The 26,435-nt window shown below is 41.6% G+C and overlaps 3 protein-coding genes across 4 annotated transcripts; 2 read left to right on the top strand and 1 right to left on the bottom strand.

Annotated features, from left to right (window-relative positions):
* Positions 1–329: 329 nt before the first annotated feature.
* capgb (capping protein (actin filament), gelsolin-like b) lies at positions 330–12,210 on the top strand. Its single transcript, XM_071909456.2, has 9 exons — positions 330–450; positions 5,757–5,950; positions 7,649–7,803; positions 8,593–8,751; positions 9,330–9,479; positions 9,854–9,940; positions 10,080–10,212; positions 10,849–10,940; positions 11,189–12,210. The coding sequence occupies exons 2-9, from the start codon at positions 5,758–5,760 to the stop codon at positions 11,252–11,254; spliced, it is 1,035 nt and encodes a 344-aa protein (XP_071765557.2). The 5' UTR covers positions 330–450; position 5,757; the 3' UTR covers positions 11,255–12,210.
* Positions 12,211–15,302: 3,092 nt separating this feature from the next.
* LOC139919676 (uncharacterized) lies at positions 15,303–20,448 on the top strand. The gene is made up of 9 exons (XM_071909472.2): positions 15,303–15,339; positions 15,786–15,922; positions 16,345–16,443; positions 17,502–17,633; positions 18,036–18,161; positions 18,486–18,614; positions 19,587–19,665; positions 19,791–19,817; positions 19,925–20,448. The coding sequence occupies exons 1-9, from the start codon at positions 15,303–15,305 to the stop codon at positions 20,446–20,448; spliced, it is 1,290 nt and encodes a 429-aa protein (XP_071765573.2).
* Positions 20,449–21,856: 1,408 nt separating this feature from the next.
* LOC139919681 (natural killer cells antigen CD94-like) lies at positions 21,857–25,907 on the bottom strand. Of its 2 annotated transcripts, XR_013503901.1 has the most exons (7): positions 25,794–25,907; positions 24,934–25,029; positions 24,601–24,729; positions 23,779–23,939; positions 23,244–23,368; positions 22,218–22,668; positions 21,857–22,131 (listed from the first exon to the last, which is right to left on the bottom strand). XR_013503901.1 is itself a non-coding variant. In XM_071909478.2 (6 exons), the coding sequence occupies exons 1-6, from the start codon at positions 25,888–25,890 to the stop codon at positions 22,551–22,553; spliced, it is 726 nt and encodes a 241-aa protein (XP_071765579.2). In that variant the 5' UTR covers positions 25,891–25,907; the 3' UTR covers positions 21,857–22,550. The 2 variants fall into 2 exon arrangements, 1 of the variants encoding a protein (XP_071765579.2); XM_071909478.2 differs by having other exon boundaries at positions 21,857–22,668.
* Between the last annotated feature and the right edge of the window lie 528 nt (positions 25,908–26,435).

The following is a 26,435-nucleotide window of genomic DNA, read 5'->3' on the forward strand; positions in this document are numbered from 1 at the left end:
GTTTTGCGTGGGCTTTGCTGAAAAATGCTTAAACTATTCTGCCTTCAGGATTTAAAAAACTAAAAGACTGAGGCAAGGTCTAAAAAGACTTAGATGATAAACAGGATAAGAAATGAGCCACTCCACCAAATAGAACAAGGTTTTTCTCAAATTAGCCTAGTTTACTGTCCTTCTGGTTTTAACTTAAATTCTGCTTACACCTCAGTTCCTATTCAGTCAAGTTTCCGCACTTTTTTGTTGCTTTTGTGTGTGAGTCAGGGGGCTGGGCTAAGACCGCAGACAGAGGCAGGAAATATCCATGTTTTGTGTGTGTGTGAGAGAGAGAGAGAGAGAGAGAGAGAGAGAGAGAGAGTTTGTGTGTTTAGGACGCGTTTGTCCCTGCCTGATTGCATTTCTCTCCACTCTCTGCTCGGACGTGCTCTCTCCTATACCTCCACCTCACTTTGCAAGGTAAGTCCAACCACAAAACTTTTTTTACTTCATATTCTGCTTTACAATCCCAGAGTCAATTTTACCCTTTCTTCCATTTTTTCCTCTTTTCTTGTTTTCCTTTCCTTTTCTTTTCCCTTTATTTTTCGTCCCATACACTCCTTTCCAAATCTGCACATCTGACATTCCTTCCTGAAACTAGCAGAGGAATCTCAGGGCGGGACAGTAAACCTTCAGTTTCACTCTGGTGACTCCACTCACTGTAACATCCATCTTTCCACCCACACTCTTTCGCTCCCTCTCTGCTTCACTCTAAAATCTTCTGTTATCAGTCTCATATTCTTCTTCCCACCCTGTGTCTGTCTGTCTCACTGCCTGCGTGTTCATGGTCTCGATTTTACAGCTGTTTCATAACTTACTTGAGGTTTAGTGTTGAGTGTGGAAGTGGTATCTAGAGAGCCTAGAGTGTTGTGCCTTTAGTGCAGTCAGGTTGCTATTAATATAGGTTAATAGGCAAATTGTCCCATAGCTGTAGCAGTACAGTCTTATAGTAAGTATAGTAAGTAAATACAGTTTATTTATATAGCACCTTGAAGCAGTGCTTCACAAGAGTAAAATAAGACCAGAAAAAAGAAATTAAAAAAAGAAAAAAAAAGAGAAAAATAATATATCATCATAATATATGATATAATCTTTCATGACAGACTGTCATTAGTTTCTTTGGTACCCACCTTGGTACTTTTATGATTCGTATTGCACTATATTTGCTTTCTCATTCCTCTTTGTCCACTGGTCTTCTCAAATTCTCCCCCCGTCTTTATCGGACTGTCTTGATTTCAGTCTCTTAATCTCATAAACATACAGTACACCGAGCTGTACACACACACACACACACACACACACACACCACACAGACACACACACAGACACACACAGTCAATCGACAGATTGCTCTCAGGTCTCTCCACGCCTCCTCTGTCTGCCTGCATATTGTCTGCTCTCATATTTCTGTCTGGTTAACAACGCATGAATGACTGATTGGTTCAGTGACCCCTGTACCCTATCTCTGACCTTATGTCTCCATCTCTACCCCTCTCTCTCTCTCTCTCTCTCTCTCTCTCTCTCTCTTCATCATCTAACCAGACTCCACTAACCGCCCCAGTGGCCAAGGCCAAAGGGCCAGTTTCTTTCTCCCAACCTCTCGGCCTGCCTTGCCTTCTCTTTGGCCACATCTCAAGACAAGAAACGACTCCCTTTTGTCTTTATTCCTCACTTCCTTCCTTTCTTTGTTCCCCACCGAAAGTCATTAGATTGGATTATAGAGATGAATGCCCTCGGTAGTGATTAAACTGTAATTTGAAATCAATGCTTTTTAAAGAGATTAGTGGAGAGAGAAAAGGGGTGTTTAAGAATCAATCTCTTTCATACTAATACCTCATAGTAAGTGATTGGATCAACAGCACATGTAAGAAGTCCTATTTTTTACATTTATACTGAAATAAAATATAAACGCAACATGCAACAATTTTACTTTAACCATTCTCAGCCAAGGAGAAACGCTCACTGACAGGGATGGGAACAAATTTGTGCACAAGATTTGAGAGAAATACGCTTTTTTTGTGGAAAAAATTATGGGATATTTTATATTTTTTTAGCTCATGAAACATGGGACCAAAACTTGACATGTTGCATTTATATTTTTGTTCAGTATACTTTTTTATGCATTTCGCTCAGGCTCCTATCCAAATTGACCAACACAATTTGATTCCTGTATCACCAAAAATGACAAGCGAGGAAAAATAAGGAGTGCAAAGGTCAGGGCCTTCGTGCCGTGAAGTCAGAACAATAACGTAAGAGCGAGTGCTGGGAAAAGAAGCAGAATAAGAGGGAAGGAGAGAGAGGGTCTCCAACCTTTCAACTCTTATCTGTCGCTTTCTCCTTCACCCTGTCCATGGAAAGCGGGGAGACAGCCGAGAGCGCAGGGCCGCACAAAAGGCGGGGACGAGGCAGAGGAGGAAGAGTTGGAGTCAGGAGAGAAGAGAGGGGAAGAGGGGAACTGTCCCAGTAATTATCAGCTTGGTGTTTAGCTTTAGCCAGGAACCAGGAACCCGACTCCCCCCCCCACCACCACACACACACACACACACGGCGTCCTAGCCACGGGCCGCGGGTATCATCACCCCGGCTCCAGTTACCTCCCACATATAAGCTAACCAGGCCAGGTGAGCGCAAACACTCCTCCTCGCCAGCCCTCTCGATCCCTTACACACACACACACACACACACACACACTCCAGTGGACACGCAGAATGGAGCCGGAGTCAGGCATCATGCCGGAGGTACCAGGGGAGAACATACAGTTAAGTGGATCGGGGCTTTTTCTCTCCGTCCCTTACTTACTCTTCAAGTGGCTGTCTAAGCACTGTAACCCTAACCCGCCCGAGGGCCCTTGCATGTGCTGCCGTCGGCCCTTTCTCTCTCTCCTCTCCTCCCTCTCCTCGCTCCTGTCCTACCTACCATTTTATGCGTTCAAATATTTACTGTCTCTCTGTCTGTCTCTGTTTCTTTTGACAGTCACTTTTACTCCTTTGTTTTGATGTCTTCAAACACGGCACCTCTTTACTGGCCGTGGTTCGTTAAAATGATGGGAGGGAGATAAATTATATTACTTATGATATCAGATATCAGGAGAGAGTAGACGATTGAGTAACTTGGAAACTGTAAAACCGTGCGTGGCTTTGAAACCGCTGGTGACAGCAGGAAAAGGGTGGAGCCGGCGCTGACATCCTGTGCAGTGTGATTCTGTTCTGCGATCTGCCACAAAGCAAACACGTAGCTCTGATAGGTTCTCATTTTTCCCGCTGTCTGAGGAGTAGTTTTGTATTTGTATTTTAGTCTGGAGATAAATCAAGATTTTGCCTCAAAGTTTGCATTGCATTCATTTTTTGCCGGTGCGAGACAGCACTGTAGTTTACATCCTTTCTGATCAGACACACACACACACACACACACAATGTAAGAGAGTTGGAGGAAGCATCAGATATGGTGGATTAGTGTCCCTAGTTATTGTGTCCTCAATCGACTGTAATCACTATAATCACGCCGATTGAGGTTATTTACACTGAGCCACGTTCGTTCTGCTCCATTCCTCCTTTATCAGTAAAGGCTGCTGCCTGGCGCCTGTCTAGCAGCTAAATTGAAACAAACTGCTGAGTAATAATAATAATTATCTTGGAAGATGTAGTTAATGCTCCACCCATGTTATTTGGAAGTATATGTTTGTCTTTAATGTTTATTTACTTTGAGACTGCAACAATTATATTGATGCAGAATAGATACTGAAAACATCAGAACCCCTGTGGTGCACAGGGCCTGTTTTTATCGACAGCTGTTTGACAGAACGGAAACCTCAACAGATACTGTTTCATGTAGCTGCACTGTGGGAACCATATAAGGTTTCAAATGTTTGTGCATTATCATCCAAAGAAGACTTATCTATATATATATCTATATATATCTACAGAAGCATGGAGTTGCACATCAAACATTTAAATATGAAGTAATGCATTTTACAACAGCTATGAAGTGCATTCCATTGCAGTCTGTTTATGTTTGGACATTTGCTCTTGGGTGTAGTTTCTCTGATAAAGCAAACCAAATAGGCCTTCATTGCTCTTTCTCTGCATGAGAGCAATAACACTTTTGAAAAGTGATACTGGACCAGTGGTATCTAAACAATATTATGTGTTCCAGTTGATGAATGTTTTTAGTTCTGGTTTTTAAATCTGCAACTCTGGAGTTGTGATTCTTATCATTTGCTTACTCTGATCCTTACCTGGAAATCATGACATGGACACATTTGATGAGGAGAGAGGCCAGAAAGTAAGAGCTGTGTGTATCTCAATTCTGGCAGTTGTAGCCAGAAGAAAACATAGTGGGACAGAGTGAGAGACGAGAGGAAGAGAGAGAGAGGTATATAGTTGAGTGACTCCTCTATATACATACATCTCTCTCTTTCTCTCTGTCTTCTCTGTAAAACAAAATATAGCAGGACATGGTGAAAGAAGATAGTAGGAGAGAGAGAGACGTATATAGATGGGTGACACATTTCTCTTTCTTCTTTCTTCTTGTGCAATAAGGTGAGATAAGTGTGAAAGAGAGAGAGAAGTGTATACTTGAGTGATTCAAGTCTATACCTGGCTCATGCTCATATGTGACATGATCCAGCTTGCGTATAGGCGCGCCCTATTTTGTGCAATGACAATAGCGTGGCGCTGGTATGTCTGCCTGGTGTTGTGTTGCATAAAAGTGATGTCATGTAGCTAATGCAGCAACACAACCCCTCATTTTGGTTCTTCTCTTCTAACTAATAGCGCTCATCACATTAACCACATCCTTGTCTCTGTCTTTCTTCTGGGGATTGTGGTTTGTAGGTGTTTGACTCGGATCCAGGTCTTTGCAGTTACACTTTCATAAACTTTCTTTGGCATACACTCAAAAGTCACATTTTTCAGCCCATGCGCAGAACAGTAGAGATTTTCTTATCATAGTAAAGTTGAAGTTGTTTTAATCCAGCTGCCACCTTCTAACTCTGTTCCTTGTCCCGGACGTCAGAAAGGAAGTCAAAGAAATAGTTACTCGCCTTCTGATTGTGACAAATTAGCTACTTCCCTCATTTGTAAGGACTGTGTGGGTCAACTTCTGCTTTTGCTTCTCCTTACTTCAACCAAAGCCTTGCATCCAGCCCCAAACAGAAACAACTACACACTTATAAGTATTCACACTTACTTTTTCAGCCAGTTTCTCCCCCTCCATGGGAGAAACCTCCAGGGTAAATTTGGCGAACCTACCAGTCACTTTGGCAGCTGATAAGACAAATGTTCAGAGGTCTGTTTCCCCCTTTTCCATTGTAAAAATCATATTTGGCAGGTAAAATAGCAAAACGGTCCTATTTTAGCAAAAGCAAAACCTAATTCCCTGCCCTGATTCTCTCCCAAGCTTTTCCATCCGTACACTTAGGGCCAAATCTCTCCATACCTACTCTTCTCTGCTGCGTATTTTTACCGATCCTTCCCTCCCCTTTTCACCTTACCACCCTTCTCCTCCTCTTAATAGTTACTCGCCTTCTGATTGTGACAAATTAGCTACTTCCCTCATTTGTAAGGACTGTGTGGGTCAACTTCTGCTTTTGCTTCTCCTTACTTCAACCAAAGCCTTGCATCCAGCCCCAAACAGAAACAACTACACACTTATAAGTATTCACACTTACTTTTTCAGCCAGTTTCTCCCCTCCTTACCACCCTTCTCCTCCTCTTCTCTCCATGCAGCATGCTCCGATTCCAGGCGGCGCCGGGGCAGTTTGGGCCAGAGATCCGGGAGCCGGGCCTCCGGGTGTGGAGGGTGGAGAAGATGAAGGCGGTGCTGCTGGATCGCTCGGAGGTGGGAGCCTTCTTCAACGGAGACTCCTACCTGGTGCTGGAGAACCGCGGGCAGCTGGGGGCCGACCTGCACATGTGGATAGGTGAGAGACTGGAGACACATCTGTGTTTATGTACTGTACATATGAGAGGTTTCATTACAAAATGCTGTACACGTCAAGTTTGGACACACCACATTTTTCTTTATTTTTACTATTTTCCACATTTTAGAATAATAGTAAAGACATCAACACTATGAAATAACACAAATGAAATTATGCAGTGACCAACAAAGTGTTAAACAAATCAAAACTATCTTATATTTTAGATTCTTTAAAGTAGCCGCCCTTTGCCTTGATGGAAAGGCAAAGGCTTTGGAAAGAAATTCATACATAGGCATCAACTTCACCATTTATATTTGTCTAAGAAACAAATTTCAAGCATTTAAGCATAAGCCTTTAGATCAAAATGGCTTTAAGATAATGAAAAACATAGAACATTCAATCAGGAGTGTCCAAACTTTTGACTGGTATAGTATATTTGATCCTTGAGAATGTTGTTTTTGTAAAGGGCTTAAGATAGCTAATACATCAATAGTGAGCCTTTGCCTTTGTGTCTGAGTAGGTGGCACATTTTACAACTGATGGTATCTCTTTTTGGAATTAAATCCATCACTGATGTTGTACAACAGATTCAATTAGATTCCTTTTATTTATCAAAGAAAAGCACATGGAAAGCTCTCTTTTCCAGGAGTGAGAATTGCTAGGAAAAGAAACAAAATAAGAGCAAAAGGGAGAGATGAGAAGAGACAAGGGGATATCTTTCAGTGGGGAGAGTCTGTGTTTGAAGAGATGGGGAGTGACTCTGCTGTTCTGACTGGAGTGGAAAGGTGTTTCCATCCTTAAGGAGGCAGGAGTGACTCAGCGCCACATCACTTGGAGATAAGGGATGCTTGTCTTTTAGGCTTAACTCGGTCTAGCCAAAGTGCTAGCCAACGTCCTGAGAGCACTACACACCTAATTAAGGGCCTGCGGTTGAAAAGCTAATAACCCTCCCGCTAATGGTGATGACACATGAGACACAACGCTGACCCATTGCGTAATTGTGTGAGGAGAGAGAGGCTGGATGGAGCGGGACGGGAGGATGATGAGAGAGAGAGAGAGAGAGAGAGAGAGAGAGATACAAAAGGGGGGAAGAACTCCCGAGGGAAAAGGGATGGTCAGGTTTTGAGCAGGGCTCGTTAAAAATGCAGGAGGACTGTTACAGTACTCAAATGTGGCTGTTGTTTCCAGCATGTATCCGGTGCTTAGGTAACACTAAGCTGATTGTCACAGCTCGGAGAGGGCTCTCTCGCTGCTCAAGCATGCATCTCTCCGAACCCTCTCTCCCTCCCTCCCTCCCTCCCTCCCTCACAACCCATGACCCCTGTGTTGTCATTGTCTGTCTGTTTCTTCTCATCCCCTTTGTCTTCACTACCCATCACCCATCACGCCCGTCAGCGCCTCTTTGTTCCCTCACCGCGTCCCTTTTTTGACATCTTAACCTCTCTGACCTCGCTGTTGATACCTGTTCTCTTTTTCCTCTCTCTCTCTTTCTTCTGTCTCTATCCTCGCTTCTCTTTCTTCTCTCTGTCACTTCCTCTCTCTTTTTTTCTTTATCTGCTCTGTCTCTTTCACCTCTACCATGAAAGGAGTCGCTGCCTGAAAAACTTGACATACCAAGTGCGATCTGAGTAACACTTTCATTCTTTTTAACTGACATTTTCTGGCTTTCTTAATTCTTTCTGTTTCTGTGTCTGGCAGGTGAGAAGTCGTCTCGGGACGAGCAGGTGGCGTGTGCCATGCTGGCCACCCAGCTGGACAACTTCCTGGGTGGCGACCCCATTCAGCACCGGCAGGTTCAGGGCTACGAGTCCCCGGAGTTCATGATCCTCTTCCCCAGAGGGGTCAGCTACAAGGTGGGGACCAGCCAAGAGCGGGATAGCCTTAATTCTGGAGGCTGTTTGAACTAGTGAAATGTTTGGATGACTGAAAAACTTTGAAATACCGGTGAAATTCATGAGACTATCGCTGTCGTCGTGTGAAAACCTTGTAACTCCAATTTTGGTGTATTCAATAATTGTAACTCCAGTTGAAGAACTATGTGGTCCTCTATGGGTTTGAAAAAATCGGCAATCATGAAACCCTTTCAAGCCCCATTGGATAAACTCAAAAATGCATGGTGATCAAGCTAAAAACAAGGCTGCTTTTCTCTAAAAGCAGCCTCAAAACTTGACAATTTGGAGATACAAGGTTTTCACCTTATGACACATGCGTGCACACCAGATTGCCTTGTACAGTTTAATTTATAATTGATACACTTGCAAAACCACAAACCCACAAAGAAATTCCAATAATTGTACTAATTATGTAACAATTGCAAGTGGTTTCACATTGTGGGATATTTCATTCTGAGGCATCTGAGGTTTTCGATCCGAAATCAAAAACTTGGACTTAAAAAACAAACATATCACTCATATCAGAGTATCTTTTTATTGTTTGAAAACAAATAAACGTTTTACAGTATCCACGATATTATGACTTCTCTGTGCCAAAGTGCATTCGTGTGCACACGGCTTCCATGCGTGCCATGTTAGGCCTGGTAAAACAAAGTCAGACACTTCTAAATAAAAGTCAGACACTTCTGTAATCAGTACCTGGGAAGGAAATGATATTGCCTTCAACTGAACATGCCCCTTTCCTCACAGGAGGGAGGCGTGGAGTCCGGCTTCAGGAGGGCTCAGGGTTCGGGGACGGTGCACAGGCTGTACCAGATCAAAGGGAAGCGCAACATCCGTGCCAAGGAGGTGGAGCTGTCCTGGGAGAGCTTCAACAAGGGAGACTGCTTCATCCTCGACCTCGGCGAGGTGAGAGAAAACACTCCTCAAATCCAGCTTTTACAGTTTTTACACATTTCAGTGAAAGTTTTTCTCTTTCGATCCAGCTGAGTGACAGGTCTGGACATACAAAAAATGTATTTTGCTCACATTGCTTTCAAAAACCAGATATGGAAGTGGTCAGGCTAACATTGTGATTGAATTTACTACTACATTTTTTTAACATAATCCAGCCACAATGGGAATACAAGCAGTGTAAGGAGATGAAAAGGGAAAGTGGTAGTAAGTAATGCAGGTACAGATTTAAATAAATACAACAGGAGAAGCATAACAGCTGTAATTAAGCCTAGTGTGGACATACAGTTATGTGGCCTCATCAAGTCTGATCTTTTGAATCTGATCTTGAAAATCAAGTCAAAGTGACAACTGTAACAGTAGACTCTCCTGGTACTTCCCTAAATCTGAGTAGATCTGTATGCCTAATATATAGGAGGTTAAATGAAAAATATGCCATGTAGCTATATTGAAAAAAATGAAATGGTTTGCTGTGAAACATGCAGTGAGACTGTCAGACTTATATGATCTCATGCTGCTTCCTCGGCTTCCAGACCATCATGTCGTGGATCGGCTCCCAGGCCAACATCTTCGAGAAGCAGAAAGTGCGCGAGATCGCCTCGCTGATCCGTGACACAGACAGACACGGTAAAGCCCGCATCGTGGACATCTGCGAGGGGGAGGAGCCACCAGAGATGCTCAAGGTAAACTCTCTTAACAGTTGTCCTCTCAGTTCAGCAGGCTGTGCCTCAGTGTATTCAAATGTTTCATTTAATTCTAAAGACTTGGTAGACTAAGATAAGAGGTTGATAGTCACTTACGAATCTTCCCTTCAATAACAGTCACTTAATTCATACTTTATACTTATAGAGGACATTATTAATGTTTACTGTGATTCACCACCATCATCAGAATCCATTGCAGAATGGTTGTCAATATAAAAAATGCTTTGAAATCAAGTGACACTAGAAGAAATCAGTCCCAAAGAAAGCTCCGAATCTGTTTTTTCAGTCGCTAAGGTTTCTGAGGTTGGTGTCAGCTTTGCTTACATAAACATCCCCACTCTCTTGATGAGCAGGTCCTGGGCCCGGTGCCAGCGCTCGCAGAGAGCACTCCAGAGGAGGACAGCAAAGCAGACGCCTCCAACTCTGCCTCCCTCTACAAGGTAGCTTCACTTGCCAAACAGTCAATATTGCATCCATATGCCAAAACTATTACTATATTTGTGTCTAAAAACGTTTTTGTGTTAAACCTGCTTTTTGTAATCAAACAAAAGAGAAACCCTGTGTTCATTTGCTCCACAGGTGTCTGATGCGACAGGCTCGATGACGATGACCAAAGTGTCGGAGAAGAGCCCATTTGCCAAGGAGCTGCTGGTGCGCGACGACTGCTTCATTCTGGACAACGGGGCCAACGGAAAGATCTTCGTCTGGAAAGGTGAGGAAATACTCGACCCCCAACCAGAAAACCTCTGCCTCCTGAAAAGCATACCTGGGGACAGTTGTTTGATCAGTAGCTAATTGAATGAATTGTTTTACAAGCATTGTGAAAAATGTTGATCAACACTTTCATGGGGAGATGAGACTGAGGTGAGATATCAGAGTTTAGCCATCTCTTCCTCTCCTGTCATTTTGAGTTATAGTCCATTCACTAATTTTTTCAACATTTACTTTATTACTTTATTTACTTTATGGTGTCAAACTTAGCTTGAAATTAACTGCTGTCTCAGCTAACAAAGACACCTCAAATAAAAAGACACAGATGTGACAGTAAAGTTTGTAAGGCGACATATTTTGAGGGATTATTTCCTGGTTAAGACTTCCATTTCTTGCTGTGGGCGTCAGGTGTTTGACAGAAAGCAGAGTGTACCGTAACGCAGCACTGAAATGAAAACACTCAACTCAGGCACAATAAAGTAAGAATAAAACAGAGAAATGATGACAAAACCAAATTAAGGCTCGGTAATTCTCAAGTCTGTGGAAGTTGATTTTCATACTGTACAAGAATGAATGGCAGCACATGGCTGCACCTCTTCAACCACAAGTACCAATCTAGTTCATTGATGGCCGACAGGTAGCGGAGCCAATGCTGAGGAGAAGAGGGAGGCCCTAAAGATGGCGGATAACTTCATCCAGCAAATGAACTACCCCAGGATGAAAACACAGGTGAGCCTTAGATATTAGATTAGACATTACTGTAGCAACTGTTCTGTCTGGTGCCAAACTGTACAAAGGAAAACCAGATACATTCTCATCCTTACTGTAAACTTGCAGCTTGTTATGATGTTAAATGATATTTTACAGGTCTGGGATTATCACCTCCACTAAATGAAACCATTTGCTGTACTGTAAATGCTTTATGCGTATACAATCAGCAGTTAAAATATATGTAAACTCTGTATTCTATTGTTCAGGTGGAGATCCTGCCACAAGGGAGGGAGACCATCATCTTCAAGCAATTTTTCAAGAACTGGAACTAAACATTTCATGGGGAAATTCACATATCTTGCACTCATGAGAAATTAGCTTGAACCCAACAGTCTCAGTATCTCAATATCTCAGTCTTCTGTCAAAAAACGACAGCATCTGATACACATCGACATTCATGTTTTTTTTATATGCGTCTACTTGTATGTACATATTTGTAAGGTTCTGCACTAACGGAGCATTGCTTGTTTTAGACTTAGGTAGAATCAGAGATGTGATGCCACTTTTATATGCATATAAGTATATGAAGGGTTTCATTTCAAAAAGCTATATTGCTATATTTTGGAAAAAATGTTGCTACCTGACATTCATCAGGCAATATTGGAAAAACATAAATGATTCTGTCTGTTTTATAAGCAAATGTGTTAATTGACTTTCATGTCAGCAGTCAATATAGGAGAGTGGGTGGGTTAAATGGTGGAAATCTCATTTTGGAACAAAACTCTTCATATATATATATACAAACACAGTTTCCTCACCGGGATTCTTTCATCTCATCTTATTTCATCTCCAAACAAAATCTGAGATATTTTTTTCAAATGTCACCCATCAGCACTGTCACACAGATCTTTAGGTGTTGTTGTGATTGGAAAAGTTGATTGTCTTCCTCTTAGAATTTACTGTTTTAGAGCCGACGGTGCCTCATATTCCTGAGTCTGCCTTAAAGGAAACAGGTCAAATTAGTAAATTCTTGTGAGAGTGAGCATAAAGCTAACGAGGGATAAAAAAGCGCCTGTATCTTATTTTTACATAACTTTTCATCATGAGGACCAGACCGCCTACTCCTGTTAAATCTTCTAAATCTAAGTCTTAAATTGTTGTTTTTAAAGCCAAGAAGATTCCAGTGAATGAGTTTGGATTTGTCGGGGTGTTTTTTTTACATTTGTTTAAAAGTAACATAGATGTATTTTCCTGCATTTGAAAATATGAAAATAAATTCCAAACTGAGTCCACTTGTACATTAAGTGGTTTGATTCTCCTTTGCCAGCAGTTATACCAGCAATTAAAATGCTATGATCATAATAATAATTCTGGCAATTTCCCCTGTTATGACACGTTTGGTTTCACCTCTGCTCTGGATATCCAGAGGCTCGGTTGTGCCTCCGCCCATGACAGTCAACCAATGGTATCACCAAACGCTTTCTACATAACCTTCATTGAAACTCTGTTGTCCCTGTTGCCATGGCGACATATATAAATCTGATAATGTGACAGCAGATCACAATCAGGGTCCGCTGTAACTTCAAGCTCACACTCCATAGACTGGAAGCACACAATCAATTTTTTAAAGTCAAAATTAGTGTGTTCATTGAAAGCCAATAGGAACAACTGTTAATATAACTTTAACTCCAATCTAGCATTAATTAATTAATTACAACTGAACTCCCATCAAGATTTTGACCAAATTCAACCCCAGCTAAATCATTCCACACTAAGAATACCAGGGTCAAGGGTCAAGATCCTGCATCTTTTTTTTCAGCACCTTTGGAGAAGTCTAAAAAATTAACTGGGAACTGGCAACTTTGATACTTAATTAGTCCAAAAACTACTGAAGTTTTTTCTTCTGCAGAGAGTAACTAAAGCTACATATACAGCATATCTAATAATAATAATAAAATTGATTTATATAGCACTTACAGTTACAAAGTGCTTCAAAAACAGTAGTAAGAAATCCAACGAGAAAAAAAAAAGACGTGAAAAGTAAAAACAGGAAACGAGACTGGTAACACCACTGTTCAAGTAACTGCAAGCCTAAAATGCTGAGTTTGCAGAAGTGTTTTAAAAGAAGATTGTTTGGGCGGATCTACTCAACGTTCATCTTATTGTTGCTTCAAGGCCACCAAAGATAATAACTGTCTCGTCTCTTCTTATCCATTTATGGCCTATTATTGTTGACTACAGGTTGAAGGGGTGTGTGTGTGTAGGTGTGTGTGTGTGTGTGTGTGTGTGTGTGTGTGTGTGACCAGTGTCAGTTCATGTTCATGTTACAGAAACACTGTTGGGGATCCTAACCCTAAAAGGTTAACTGCAGGTATTTAAACAAACATAAAACATTTTAACATAAAACATCTTGGTCTTAATCATAGCTGTTTTTTTTTTTTACACTTTTCATGCATTCATTTGCAGTGTACTTCAACGTGTGTGTGTGTGTGTGTGTGTGTGTGTGTGTGTGTGTACGTGTGTGTGCGTGTCTGTGTGTGAAGCCACTGCACTGTGACGTCTGAACGACTGCTAACAATCATGTTTACATTGGTTTTTATATGATATGAAGTTTATGACAGAAGGTTCATGATGGCGTAACCCTTCTCCTTCAATGTGTGCCAGCGTGCCAAATGGAAGCTTTTATGGCTGTTTATGTTAGAACGGGAAAAGATAGATTGATTAGAGTAAATAACAGCTATCACTTTCTATCACCAGTATTATGTGTGTCAAGGCATCATAAGATCTGACTGATATCTTGGTATTGAGGAGGCAGAGGGTCTGCTTTTCTGTCAGGGTCTGTATTGATGAGGCGAATGATGAGGCCCTTGACTGACTTTTACTACAAATTAATCATTCCTGCACTGGATCTGACTAACCTGATTTAATTATGAATCATATTTGTATCATAAAATGCTCTTTTCTTTTCTTTTTCTCACACTATGTGGCAAACATTGCATCAGCTCATACTGAAATCATACCATTAGATAATGTTTCACCCCAAACCACCAAGTCAATCGAGCCTTGATTTCCTAATCTTTGAAGTCATTTTTATAGCCTTGCTTTGATACAAGGATCTTTTGTTTATAGTTTTTGATCTTCCTTTTATCAATTACTTTCATGTTTCTTGCCCTACTTTTATATTTCTTACCTGGCTTGCACTGGTTTTGCTTTCAATTTTTCATTCTTTCAAGCACTTTTTAACACATTTTTAACATGCTAAAAAGTGCTATATAAATAAAGATTATTATAATTTTATATATTTAAAAAAAAACCCATCACACTTCCAGTTGTATGTCAGCTCCACTAATTAATAATATGATCAATATGATTGTATTATTAGTAATACTATTGTAATACCAGCTGAAAATCATCTGCGTCACTCTAAGGCCAGAGTTCAGCCTGCTCTTATCACTGTTATAAAACAGATGATTTCATCCCGCCTTTATTGTAAAACAGCAGCGACTGCCGGGAAGCCAGCAGGGATTTTATATTTGATTCCTCTGCAGAAACGTTGCCTCGCCAGCTCAGAGGCCATAAAAAGTCCAAAGGTCAGGGAGACACAGAAAGGTAGAAATAAGTTGGACAGGCAGCGCCGGACGTCCAGTCTCCTCCACCAGCAGACCTGCACCTGCTCTCCTCCAGAAACAGGTAGGACAACCAACAACCACGGGAACTCTGGGAATATTAGGACGGCATGTGTCTGATATGACCTAATGTGTAACTAACATATTTAAATTCTAATATTTTTTGGACATGTTTTTTGTTACTTTGATATCTGATACATTTTTAGTGTAAATGATTTTGTGTTGTGGGCACATTGGATGTTAAAAGGAGTTGGGAAAATTGGTCTGCTTTGTTTTTAATTGACATTCAGGTATCATTGACATTACAAATCATTTTCAATGGTTTGGATTTGTCATAGGACCATGAAAGAAATTATTCACGAGGGATGGTGTCAGTTATTGTTTACAATGAAAGAAATAATGAATTGTTGAGCGTATTTGTAACAAAATTCTCTCTTTATTTGGCAATACTGGTGGTTACTTCAAGGTTTCTGCTGGACAAAAGCTTCTATATTAGTTTCTGCTGGACAAAAGCTTTATGTTAGTTCTGTACAGCTGAAGTCGGCTGAAACTTTATCAAGGTTTTACAGTAACATTGTTTATGTCTCACAAAGAATAGCTGCCTTGCATATTTACACTTTATATTTGCTCTTAAAGTTTCTGTTTCATTTCTTATTTGTATAGGTGTGGTAAAGCTTGATTTAAGTGATGTTAAGTCATCAGACTTCACAGCTCCAGGCATCTTACAAGTGTTTTCTCTTTCTCAGGAGTAAGAATGCCACATTTCGAGATGAAGAGTATTCTGAAGAAAAGTAGGTGTTTTGCTTTATCCAACTATTGTTATACTGTTGCAACATTAGTGATTGATAATTTGGAACCTTTGCTCAGATCAAGTCTACGTGATGCGTGGATCTTAAATAATGTTCATATCATTCATGGATTAAATCCAAGCTGATATCAAGGCCATCCGTGTTAATAATTGCTTAGATTGTAGCTGTAAATGCTTGATGATGACATATTTCCATAAGGACTTAGCCAACGAAGCTTATTCAATTTTCTTTGCTATTTGGAACGATTTATATCATCTAACTTGGATTTACTTCCTCTGTCTCACAACAAGAAAAAGTTTACTCTCATGTTTTGCTCATTTTCTGGACTTGCTCCATTCTCAATTGAAAGAGACAGTCAGCTATAAAGCCACATTAACAGTGACTTGGACAGCTGAAGCTCATCTCCTCTGCCTCTCTCTCTCTCCCAGAGCTGAGCTCGGACTTGAAGGAGGAGAGCAGCACCCAGAGCAGCTCTATCGGAGCGGTGCGCTGGACCCTGCCGCAGGAGAGCACCACGGCCCACAGCTCGGCCCCCAGCAGGACCGCCAAGACTACACACTCACAGGTACAATACACATCTGTGCAGAGGAGCGCACATGCACACACACACACGCACACACACACACACACACACACACACACACATGCACACACATGTACACAGGCTCACCAATGGTTTCAGTTTGTACTGTGCAGCTTTTTAAGGTGTGCTCTGCACGAACGCCACCAACACAACTTCCTGACTTCCTTCCTTCCTGATTTTCACTCTGACAAGCAAATCCAATTAATTTATTTGTTTGGTTGTTACTGATATTTCTCTCCTGTTATTGGTGTGTGTCGATATTCTGCTTGTGCGCTGCTCTGTTGAGGCTGAATGCATTTCTAAACCAATCTGATGAGTTTCACATCTAGGTTGGTTATGAAATTCATAAAAAATCTATGAATATAAGTAAATACATTAAACATCACCTGTTGTGTGTCCTGCAGCAACATCCCCGTCAGAACGGCCTTAAGGATCTGCGCAGCCTTCAGGAGTGTGTCCAGTTCATCGAACACTGGAAGGAACAAGTGGACCAAGTCTGCAAGGTAGGATCCGAGAGAGAGAAAGGAAGGAAGGAAGGAAGGAAGGAAGGAGAACGAAAGAGAATGCAGACAGATCAAAGTCACTATTTAATCTCAGCGCTCTTTCAAATTTAATGATACATAATGAGGGCAAAGAACAAGGAAATAGACAGTAGAGAAATGCAGGGCTGATGTGCATCATGTGAAACCTGTAGACATGAGGAACCAGGCAAGGAACTCCAGATACTGATGAGGGTTTGCCCCATTTTCCTATAACCCTCAATTTCTTTTAATATAGAGATTATCATAGATTGCTGCCACCTCAGGAAAAAAAAGCAAACAAAACATTTCAGATGAGAGTCCATTGCTTGTGAACAGGCTATGAGGCTGACCAGAGCAGAAAACAAGGTGGTGTAACCCATCATGGTTGATCATTTTACCTTGTTAAAAGTTCATAGGTGCAGATAAAGCTTGCAGATGTGCAGAAATTCACTTTAAAACCCACAATTGTGACTCAGCGCCAAGATAAAAAAAGACCCTTACTTAACAGGTAAGGGGTTTCCTCTCTGAGGTCGAACAAGTTTGGGCGAATGAGAGTTTATGAGCATAGAGATTATACAGGTCGGTTAAGCGTTGCTACGGGAAATGATTACTTGGTTGCTCATGCAGAGAGTGATGACGGAGTTAATTGAGTGGGTGGATGCTGATAGGATGCATGTCGTTGACTCTTTTACAGCCCAGTTAAGTTACCCTCTGCCCTGTACGGGCTGGGGCAGGCAGGGTGGGCTCCAACACACAGCAGGTGTGATCTGATGGACGCTGTCGGAGTTACATATGAGGTTAGAGGAGGGACAGGTTGTGAGAATGGAAAAACATCCCCATGTGGCCTATTTAACTGAGCTTTGACCCACAAATAGGCCACAGTTGGTGGATTTTCTGACCAGAATGACCTTTTGAAATATGTAGCCTAACTATCAAGTGGTGTAAACAAAAACACCTGCTGCCCTATTTTACCGAGCTTTGACCGTAAAACACCTTATCCAGAGTGTATGATCCTGACTGACGCTGTGTTGTTGCTGCAGGGCGAGGTCGACCCGGAGGAGGGCAGCAGTAAGAAGGAGGCCCACAGCTCAGACCGGCGAGCTGAGCGCAGTCTGGAGGAGAGCAGGAAGCTCATCCTGGAGTGGGCCAGCGAGCTCCACCACGTCGACAAGGTCAGTAGATACACCATGGGACATGTGACAGGGTGGGGGTGGGGTGGGGGGGGGGTGGGGGGGGGTGGGGGGGGGGGGGGGTGGGGGTGGCACAGAGGCTGGAGAGACTGTCCTGTAACTGAAAGGTCACAGGTACAGTCAGTGTGTTTCTACCAGCAGCGAGATACTGCTCACTCAGTGTTAGTCACTCTGCATACAAGCATCAACCAAATTCCTAAAATGGAAATGGAATCATGCTTGCATTCATGATTTTTCCACCTAATATATTATGAAACATTCATCTCTGCCACATTTTCATCATTAGATTAAACTCAATTTTAATATATACCCAATAACCACACATCAAACTTTGCTTTTGAGGCAAAAACAACCATACTGAACTACACTCTTCTGTGTCCTCAGCTACTGAAAGAGACGCCCTGGGCGACAGACAGCTGTGAAAAGGAGACGGAACAAGAGGTGGACGCCAAAGAGGAAAAGCAAATGAGGATCATGGAGTGGGCCAAGGAGCTGCAGAGGGCCTCAGAGGTGAGGGGTGGAAAGACTTGAAGTAAATTCCAGGGGGAAACATGGTTGTCACCAGAACCCAGAGAGGCAAATTACATTTTGAATGGCTCTTCTGCTGTCTGGCCTGTAACTAGTAGGCACAGAGATCAAGATACCTAATAACTTCAATAATATATAGTAGATAGTGAGTTTACTGTCATGCCAACGGTTATATTCTCAGTGCAGGTGTCATGTTTTTGAAAAGGGCGGATATGCCCTTTTGGAAAAGGAAACAGTGTGAGATCATGCAGTTTATGTCGGTCTTGACGTGTGTGTGTGTGTGTGTGTGTGTGTGTGTGTGTGCAGAGCTGCGGCGTGCCGAGTGACGAGCTCGGTCAAGTGTTGCGCCTGCTGGGCCTGAAGAAGAAGAGGCTGGTCAACCTCCTGCCTCTGCTGGAGTTCATCACCTGGTCTCTGCTCAAGGAGGACAGCATGGTGAGACACACACACACACACACACACACACATACATGAAGGGTTTCACTCCAAAATGTTATATGTCCATTCTGGAAAAAAAAAAAACAACTTCCTGAAATTCATTCATCAATATTCTGTCCTCAGAAACAGAACTATTTTGTAAGAAAGGGTTTTTAAATTAATCCTAACTTTAACCATAATGTGCTTTACTTTCATACCAACAATCTCTTTAGTAGAAGTCAGGTTTTAAAATGCTGGATATCACATTGTGGAATGAAACATGTTGACACGAATGTTACATTTGACACGTACCGCAGAGATGAACATCCCAAGTTATGAAATTTGTTGCTTTACATAACTTGTGATATACTGATCCACACAGATTAGAGTGGACCCTGCTCTTTGGATGCATGTTCAATGATAGCATGAATAAATGAACATGGTGATAAAGTTTATATGACCATGATCTGCTACTGGACTGATGAACCCACTCCCATCGCTGTCCTTGTGCTAATAACTGGCAGTAAAGACTCAACAGATAAACTATCTGCAGATTCACAGATGATAGGAGGACAGGATTGACTGAAACTTCAAGAAATATTCTGTGGTTTTGTCTCTGGTTTCAGTTTGATTAAGTTCAGTTAGAGCACATACACTTCAAATGACCTTTCACAATAACTCTTCCAGTAACAGTGAATTGCTTCTGGCACAAACGGTGAATCGCTTCTGGCTCTGTTTATACATGGCAATGACCTTTTGGCATTAATACAGTCATCACTCACTACAAAAACAGTGCAGTGAGACTGTTAGTTATTATTCCGATCATAAACCCTGTGGTGTCACCGTTAACAGCCTTATCAGAGCATTCACTGTAAAGAGTCACTCTGTCCAACAATTTATTGCTTAGCTTCACACGCCAACCACACTGCCACAAGTAGAATTGAGGAATTAACACACATTTTTTCTGTTTTTTTTTGTTTTTCTTTTCAGAGAATGATCCCACAGTTATGGCTGCTGGTGAAGCAGCGGACCTGGAAAGCAGGAACTCCAAGATACATCCCCAACTCAGGTGTGTGCTCATTTTAGAAAACATTTCCCTCAGTCAGTAGGACTTGTGCACAGCCTGAACTTAATATAAAACCTCCTTGAGCCTGAGCCAGCATGTAACGTCTGTTTTCTGGTTCCCGTTTGCAGTGTGGAGTTGGATTTCCAGTGCAGCAGGTAAGATCAACTTGCATTGAGAACAAACATTTTCTCATATTCACACAGCAGTGAGGCAATAGACATCACATTCACAACATGATGACCGTCTCTCCTCATCCTAACAGCTGACGTCATTCTTGACCCCATGACCAACCACCCGTGGCTGCAGCTGTCGGACGACCAGCGCAAGGTGCAGGAGGGGATAACCATGTCCGAACTGCCGTACAGCTCGCAGCGCTTCGACAGCTGGCCGTGCGTGCTGGGCTGGGAGGGCTACGTCAGCGGCCGCCACTACTGGGAGGTGGACATCGCCAACAACGGCTACTGGCGCGTGGGACTGACCACCACCGACTCCAAGCGCCACGGCCGCTTCCCCATGACGCCGCAGCGGGGCTACTGGGCCCTGTGGCGCAGCACGCACCAGTTTTACGCATGCAGCAAGCCGGAGACGCAGCTGCCGTTGGGCCTCGTGCCGCGACGCATGGGCATCTACTTGGATTACGAGGAGGGCCAGATCTCCTTCTACAACGCCGACACCAAGTCCCACATCTACACCTTCACCGGGACCTTCAAGGGGAAGCTGTACCCGCTGTTCGCCCCGCTGGACGGGCGCACGCTCCTGACCATCATCCCGCCAAGTGGAGTTTAAATTTCATTGAAATTTGAAGTTAAAGTGAAACATCTTAAAGTCTTGAAAGCATCTGGTCATAAAATGGAAGAAAATCACATGCATTTCTTTGAATGCCACTGGAATTTGCTTTCCATAAATACCACTCAAATGAACTACTCTGATATTAACAACTTCAATTGATCCTCACTGATTTGGATTTAAAATTTTGGACATTTCAGTTCTGAACTGACCTCAAACCCTACAGATAGAGATGGATTTAAGAAAAAAAAAAAAAAAGTGAATGAATTTGTCCAAGCATAGCGCTCTGAATAAATCTAAAAGGCTTCAAGACAATGATAGCACTGATACCACTGGATACCAATAGATGTGTTCATAAGAAGCCAGACTACTATGACTTAACTTTAAATAAATATAATAGATATTTTTAAAGAAAATGGGATAAGGTAGATTATCAAACTTTTTGACTGATCCACTCATACTGTCCAAGAAAGCTAAATGTAAAATATACAGTAGAATATGTACTTTGCTTAGTTTTTTAACATTTATAAGTTATATATAGATTTAAGTCTAAGGATATATGTGTTTTTGTCTGTCTGTACAGTATATATGCACTTTATAATGCACTTTAATGACCTGTAAATAATAAATATTCAATGTATGCATCTTGTCTTTAATACTGTATGCTTTCCGGTACTTTATCTATCTCTGACTTTCTGTTGTTGTGTAGCTTCTTATTAATAAAAATGTAAAACAAATTACAAAGCATGCATTACATTTTTTCCACAACTATACAAGTCTGTTTAAACGAAAAACCTTATCTGATGGTTTCAAGAAACCACCCACATATCAACCATCTCTTCTCTGATATCGGGTTCTTGATAAAAGCTCTTTGGACACGCACTTCCTTTACACTTCTGACTTCCATAACAGAAAACATTGCATTACATGTTTACATGTGAGAGTGTGCTGTGAAAGCTGCAGTGGAAGTGTCAGATTCTGCAATATCGTCCTGTCTGCTCTTACAGTAAATGTGTGATCACACTTGTCACACATTTACAATAACTATAATATATTTACTGCCACTTCCCTCATGAGCTAAAGTTGATGCTTGGACTGCAGATGACGTTTCAACTTCAAAAGTCAAAAACAGCACTATCCAGGGATGTAGCTGTATCAAACTGATGGAATTTATATAAAGATAGGGTCTAAATTAGAATAGATAAATTATTTTCTGAAACTTTAAATAGATATTTTTGTTGATATTAGTGGGTGCGATGCCTCATGAATGATCAAGGTCCTATAGTTTACCCATCTTTTTATTTAGCATATCACTTGTACTAACACATCAACAAAGACAGACCTCATGTTTTCTGAACCTGAAACAGTTATGTGGCAACTTAGTCCATATTTTCTGGGGGGAAAAAGTCTCAAAAATCAAAATAACTGGAGTTCTGCAGCAGGGTGCAATATCATAATCTATGCACATTAGAGTGTAAGTATAAATTTCTGAAACTGTTATTTAAGTAGAGTGTTGAGGTATTCAAATGTATCACTACTTTTACACAATTAGAGGATTTATGCTTCTTCTACTACTGTCAATGTCAGTACACTTATGCATTTTAGGTAGACTACAATCATTAAAGAGAAAACACCTTAAAAACATAATAGACACGGTATTCCTCTGATCCTCATGGGTTCAGTCTGGAGCCATTAACATGATTCACTGACATTAAATGGGAGTTCAACTTTGTGGACATTACCTAGTGGGATTTTACTACTTTTTCTACTACTACCTGTAATTGTTCAATGTACAAACTACTGAAGACAGCCAAGATAGCATACAGAAATATAAGTACATACTTATGAACACATGAATCTGAGGCTTTTGGGGCCCGGGGTAAAGTCCCACTGCGTAGTGTCCACAGCAAAAAGTGACATAAACATTCAGTCTTTTATCAATTCACTGTCAATAACTCAACTCATGATAGCACAAATATTCCCATCATCGGAATAACGTGAGTTCTGTTTTAGGGTGTGTTTTTTTTTGTTTTCCTCCTTGGTAAGTCAGTATGTTGGTGGCTCCCTGCACTGTTTGTGTCCATCACCGCTCCCTTTGCCTGTCAGGACTCCCTCTTACAAGCCCAGGGTCCGTAGGCTTCACAGTCCGCCGCAAAGAGACTCCCGCCCCCCCTCAGGTCTGCACAGTCCCTGTCCTCGCCGTCCCACTCCACCTTCGCCCTGCCAGACACACACACACACACTGAAGCAGAAAAGTCTCTCTAATATGTCAGTTGACTGTGTATCAGCATCTGAATCCAAATCAAGTTTATCTGCAAGAATTTGAAGTGGTGTTTGGTGTGTGAAATATTTACATAAAGACAAGTGTTTAGATAAAACATAGGACTATAATATAAATTGAGGCTAGCATACAGTTGGACAGGACATGATTTCGACAACTAGACTATGATTTGAGCTAGACTGTACATTAGTGGTAATGTGTACATTTGACAATTAAAAGAAACTTTGCAATAGGAGCATTTTTAATGATCACATTAAATTTGATTGTTTAATTGGTGTGGATCAGGTGTGTTACCTGACTGGTCCTTGTGGGTCAACCTAACAAATATAATGCGGTTTGCTCCCATTTCTGTAAAGAAAACCTGATGAAGGTCCTAGTACAGAAATGTTTTCAGTAAAAACGCTCAAATTGACCTACAGTCTTCTCCCCCCACACCTGTCGCCTTGTACTCAGGTGTGTAAAATCTCTATCGCTTAATGTCACATTTGAAAGATGAAATTTGATCTGGACTCACGGCATGTAGTGCTGGATCTCCGCCCCGTCCCGCCACAGCCACCGCCCCTCCTCCTTGGAGTCCGTCAGCCCCACCCACAGGAAGGGGAAGTAGGGGAACGTCCTCATCACACCTTGAATAAACTCCTGCAGCAGAGGAAACATTTGGGATTCATTCCCAAAATGCTACAGACACATTTTGGAGCAAAATGTGTATTTATAGAAGTACTTCCGCTATGCCAGCTATCATATTGTCAGAAAAGGTATTAACAGTTCAAAGTGAAGGATATCTCACTTCATTCTATAAGGCTGGTAAAATACCACACCAAAACCACATGATCTAAAAAGGTATGCGTTAGCTACACTATTATGGAAGTTAAGTCCCATTTATAAATTTGACCTTTTGGACATGGACCCTGTTTATTGTCTATTTTGGTGTTGAATAGGAATGGATTTCTTGACTTGAACTCGACTGGGCCTGATCTTGGGACTGACTTGGACTCGACTAAAGTGGTTTTGATTACGGCCATTTGAAAAGTATGTTTTCTGCACAGTACCATCTCTGACCGGTCTGTAATCACAGCCAAGCTGCTGTTGTGTCTCTGGCAGAACTCGGCGCTCTCGTCCCACTGAAGGTTTTCCTCCAGTCCCACGGAGAAGAAGTAGCAGTGACCGTTCCACCAAAACCACCGCTCTGGACACACTCCGCACCTGGAGTCTGCACAGAACGGGACAGAGACCGTAACCGTACCAGAGGTTTAAATCGACACTATGTGACATTTTCATACAAGTACATTTACATTTTGCTTCTCTGTGTTACTAGTTCATGTAAAACAATAGCGATTCAATTGATACCCAGTTCATGAAAACCTTTACATTTGCTAATTTAAACACCCGGTAGCAGGTGGATCTTTCCAGGAAAAAAGTGATGCGTTTAACATTTCCGGCAGTAGCAACAGCGGTTTGTTTGGAATAAACAGAAGAAGAACTGGGTAGTTAGCATGAGCAGTGATAGCCACCACAACTGAACAGACAAAGAAAAGAGCGCCACCTGCAGAAGGTCAAACTTCATCACTAGAAACAAAAGAACAAAACGTCACAGTACTGGACACACTGTTTGATTGACAGGTGATCTGTGGGAAGTGCAGTGCAGAAACACCACAGCAATGATTAAATAGCATCAAAGATGTAGCCAAAATAAAAAAAAACAAGAATCTTCGGTGTCTTGAGATTAATAGTACCTGTCAACATTGTAAGTTTGTATTAGACTGCAGCAAAGCAATAAGCCTGAATGAAAAATACTGGAAACGAAGCCAGTAGATCTACTGAGATATGATGTTTCACAGTGTGTCAGTGAGAGGTAAAAATGATAAAACCACCTCGAGTGACGGTGTGAAGCACCAGGTTCAGGTCTCGGCAGTCCTCCTGGCATTGCTGCAGGTGTTTCCTCAACTCTTGTCCAGAACTGTTGGCGGTCTGATCCGTTTCTGCTGCTGCTGTCCTCATGGCTAACAAATCTTTAAAACAGATGTTGTACACAGTCCTTCAAGAATTTGGAGTGACTTTGACTTTGATTGATGGTCTGATTGTTTTAGATGGTTTCTTTGTGGTTTAAATAACTGGTGCTGTGGTGCACTTTAGATAAACAGAGGTACAGAGGTATTAATTGTAGTTTTATAGATGTGTTTATGCTTGACTGGCTGAATACTCACTAAGTAAAGCCAGAGTCAAAACAAGTCCAGTGACCAGGATGACTGCTGCCAAGGAAACAGCCACTCGAACCGCCAGCCGGCAAGTCGGACAGGACGCTACACAAACAAATGATTAACAGGATCTACTGTGACTGTAGGATCTTATAGCATGTTTTGGGTTTGGACTTTGTGCCTCAAACTTTGCCCGTCTGCCATCATTTGATAAAACAGAAAGTACAGATGTCCACGTGCTGTTTCTTTGGCCAAAATGTAATCAATCAATCAATTGTAAAGATGTAAAAGAATCATGATGATAAACAACTGGAAGAAAGATATTCCCCTCTAACTGTGTTACGTTTACCCAAGACAGTGTTTGATGTTTTTTGTACCATTCTCTTCCTTGTTGAATTTTGTGATGGCATTTGTTTCTGTTGTTTTGTGTGGATGTTTGTCATATTGATTTTTCTTTTTCTTTTACGGGTGTTTACATGTTTCATATGTCCCTTTATAGGGCAGCACAAGGCACCAAGCACATGTAGGGAAACATTTATTACAAGATTTATTTACGAGAGTTATTTCCAAAACAATGTACAGGTATTTTGGAAAGGAAATCATTATCTTGAGTTTATTATTCAAATTCTCTAATAAATGTAGAGGATCCTATCAGAGATATCTCAGTGTTAAAGCGTTATCATTTTGTTAACCAAGGGACCCAAGTTACCTGCTCACCTTAAAAAATACTAGTTTTTGTTTTAATCTTTTGTAGTCATCTTCTAAGAGAAAGTGTCCTGTTTTAAAAATGCTGGATCTCTCACTTTGGACCAAAACTCTTGATAGAAATGCACATATAGTTGGATAAGGACATGCTACCTATAACCAACCTGCAGGTGTTTTGTGTGTTTCTCCTGTGTGTTCAGCATCCTCCTCTGGGTTTCTCCGCGACAGATCCATCCTGCCGCTCGATGCTCCTTGTCCCATTTGTTCTCAATTTGAAGTGTTCATCGACTCTGAGTCACACACTCCTCGACACTTACTCACACTCTTCTCATTTTCATACATTTTGTTGTTTGAAATGTGATCGCTCCACCCCTTCCTCTTACATATACTGTGCCATAAATAGAATGGAGGAAGCTGGCAGGGTGTGCAGGCTCTCTGACCCAGGAGATGTTGCTTATGTTGTAGGTATAGAAACACTTTGCACTTAACTTGGCCCGGCTAGATGAAAACAGTGGGGTGTGTGTGTGTGTGTGTGTGTGCAAGGAGATAGTAGGATTGTTGTGTGTTTCACAACAGGAACGATGCAGGACACACTGTCAAGTTAAGACTGCTATCTGCCGGCCCAAACTTGAACCTGGTGCAATTGTCATCATCCTTTTTGTTTTGATGTGTATTTCAAAAACTCTCTTCCCTCTGTGATTATCTGCTGACCTGATTGATCTGCTGCTTACCTATTGATTATCTTCTGATTATCAACCAAAGCCATCAGGTCAAGGTGATTCTTATCAAGGGATGTAACCGGGTCA

Source organism: Centroberyx gerrardi, chromosome 23 (assembly GCF_048128805.1).
Source record: "Centroberyx gerrardi isolate f3 chromosome 23, fCenGer3.hap1.cur.20231027, whole genome shotgun sequence".
In the NCBI taxonomy this organism is placed as follows: Eukaryota; Metazoa; Chordata; class Actinopteri; order Beryciformes; family Berycidae; genus Centroberyx; species Centroberyx gerrardi.

What these genes read in the sequence shown, in the direction of transcription:
- LOC139919676 (XM_071909472.2), top strand. Translation starts at nt 15,303, where the DNA reads ATGCCACATTTCGAGATGAAGAGTATTCTGAAGAAAA. An exon ending in GAAGAGTATTCTGAAGAAAA is followed by an intron (nt 15,340 to 15,785) that starts GTAGGTGTTTTG and finishes TCTCTCTCCCAG; the next exon opens with AGCTGAGCTCGGACTTGAAG. An exon ending in AAGTGGACCAAGTCTGCAAG is followed by an intron (nt 16,444 to 17,501) that starts GTAGGATCCGAG and finishes TTGTTGCTGCAG; the next exon opens with GGCGAGGTCGACCCGGAGGA.
- capgb (XM_071909456.2), top strand. Translation starts at nt 5,758, where the DNA reads ATGCTCCGATTCCAGGCGGCGCCGGGGCAGTTTGGGCCAGAGATCCGG. An exon ending in CCAGAGGGGTCAGCTACAAG is followed by an intron (nt 7,804 to 8,592) that starts GTGGGGACCAGC and finishes CTTTCCTCACAG; the next exon opens with GAGGGAGGCGTGGAGTCCGG. An exon ending in ACCCCAGGATGAAAACACAG is followed by an intron (nt 10,941 to 11,188) that starts GTGAGCCTTAGA and finishes TCTATTGTTCAG; the next exon opens with GTGGAGATCCTGCCACAAGG.
- LOC139919681 (XM_071909478.2), bottom strand. Translation starts at nt 25,890, where the DNA reads ATGGGACAAGGAGCATCGAGCGGCAGGATGGATCTGTCGCGGAGAAAC. An exon ending in GCTTCACACCGTCACTCGAG is followed by an intron (nt 23,940 to 24,600) that starts GTGGTTTTATCA and finishes CGTTCTGTGCAG; the next exon opens with ACTCCAGGTGCGGAGTGTGT. An exon ending in GAGATCCAGCACTACATGCC is followed by an intron (nt 22,669 to 23,243) that starts GTGAGTCCAGAT and finishes TGTGTCTGGCAG; the next exon opens with GGCGAAGGTGGAGTGGGACG.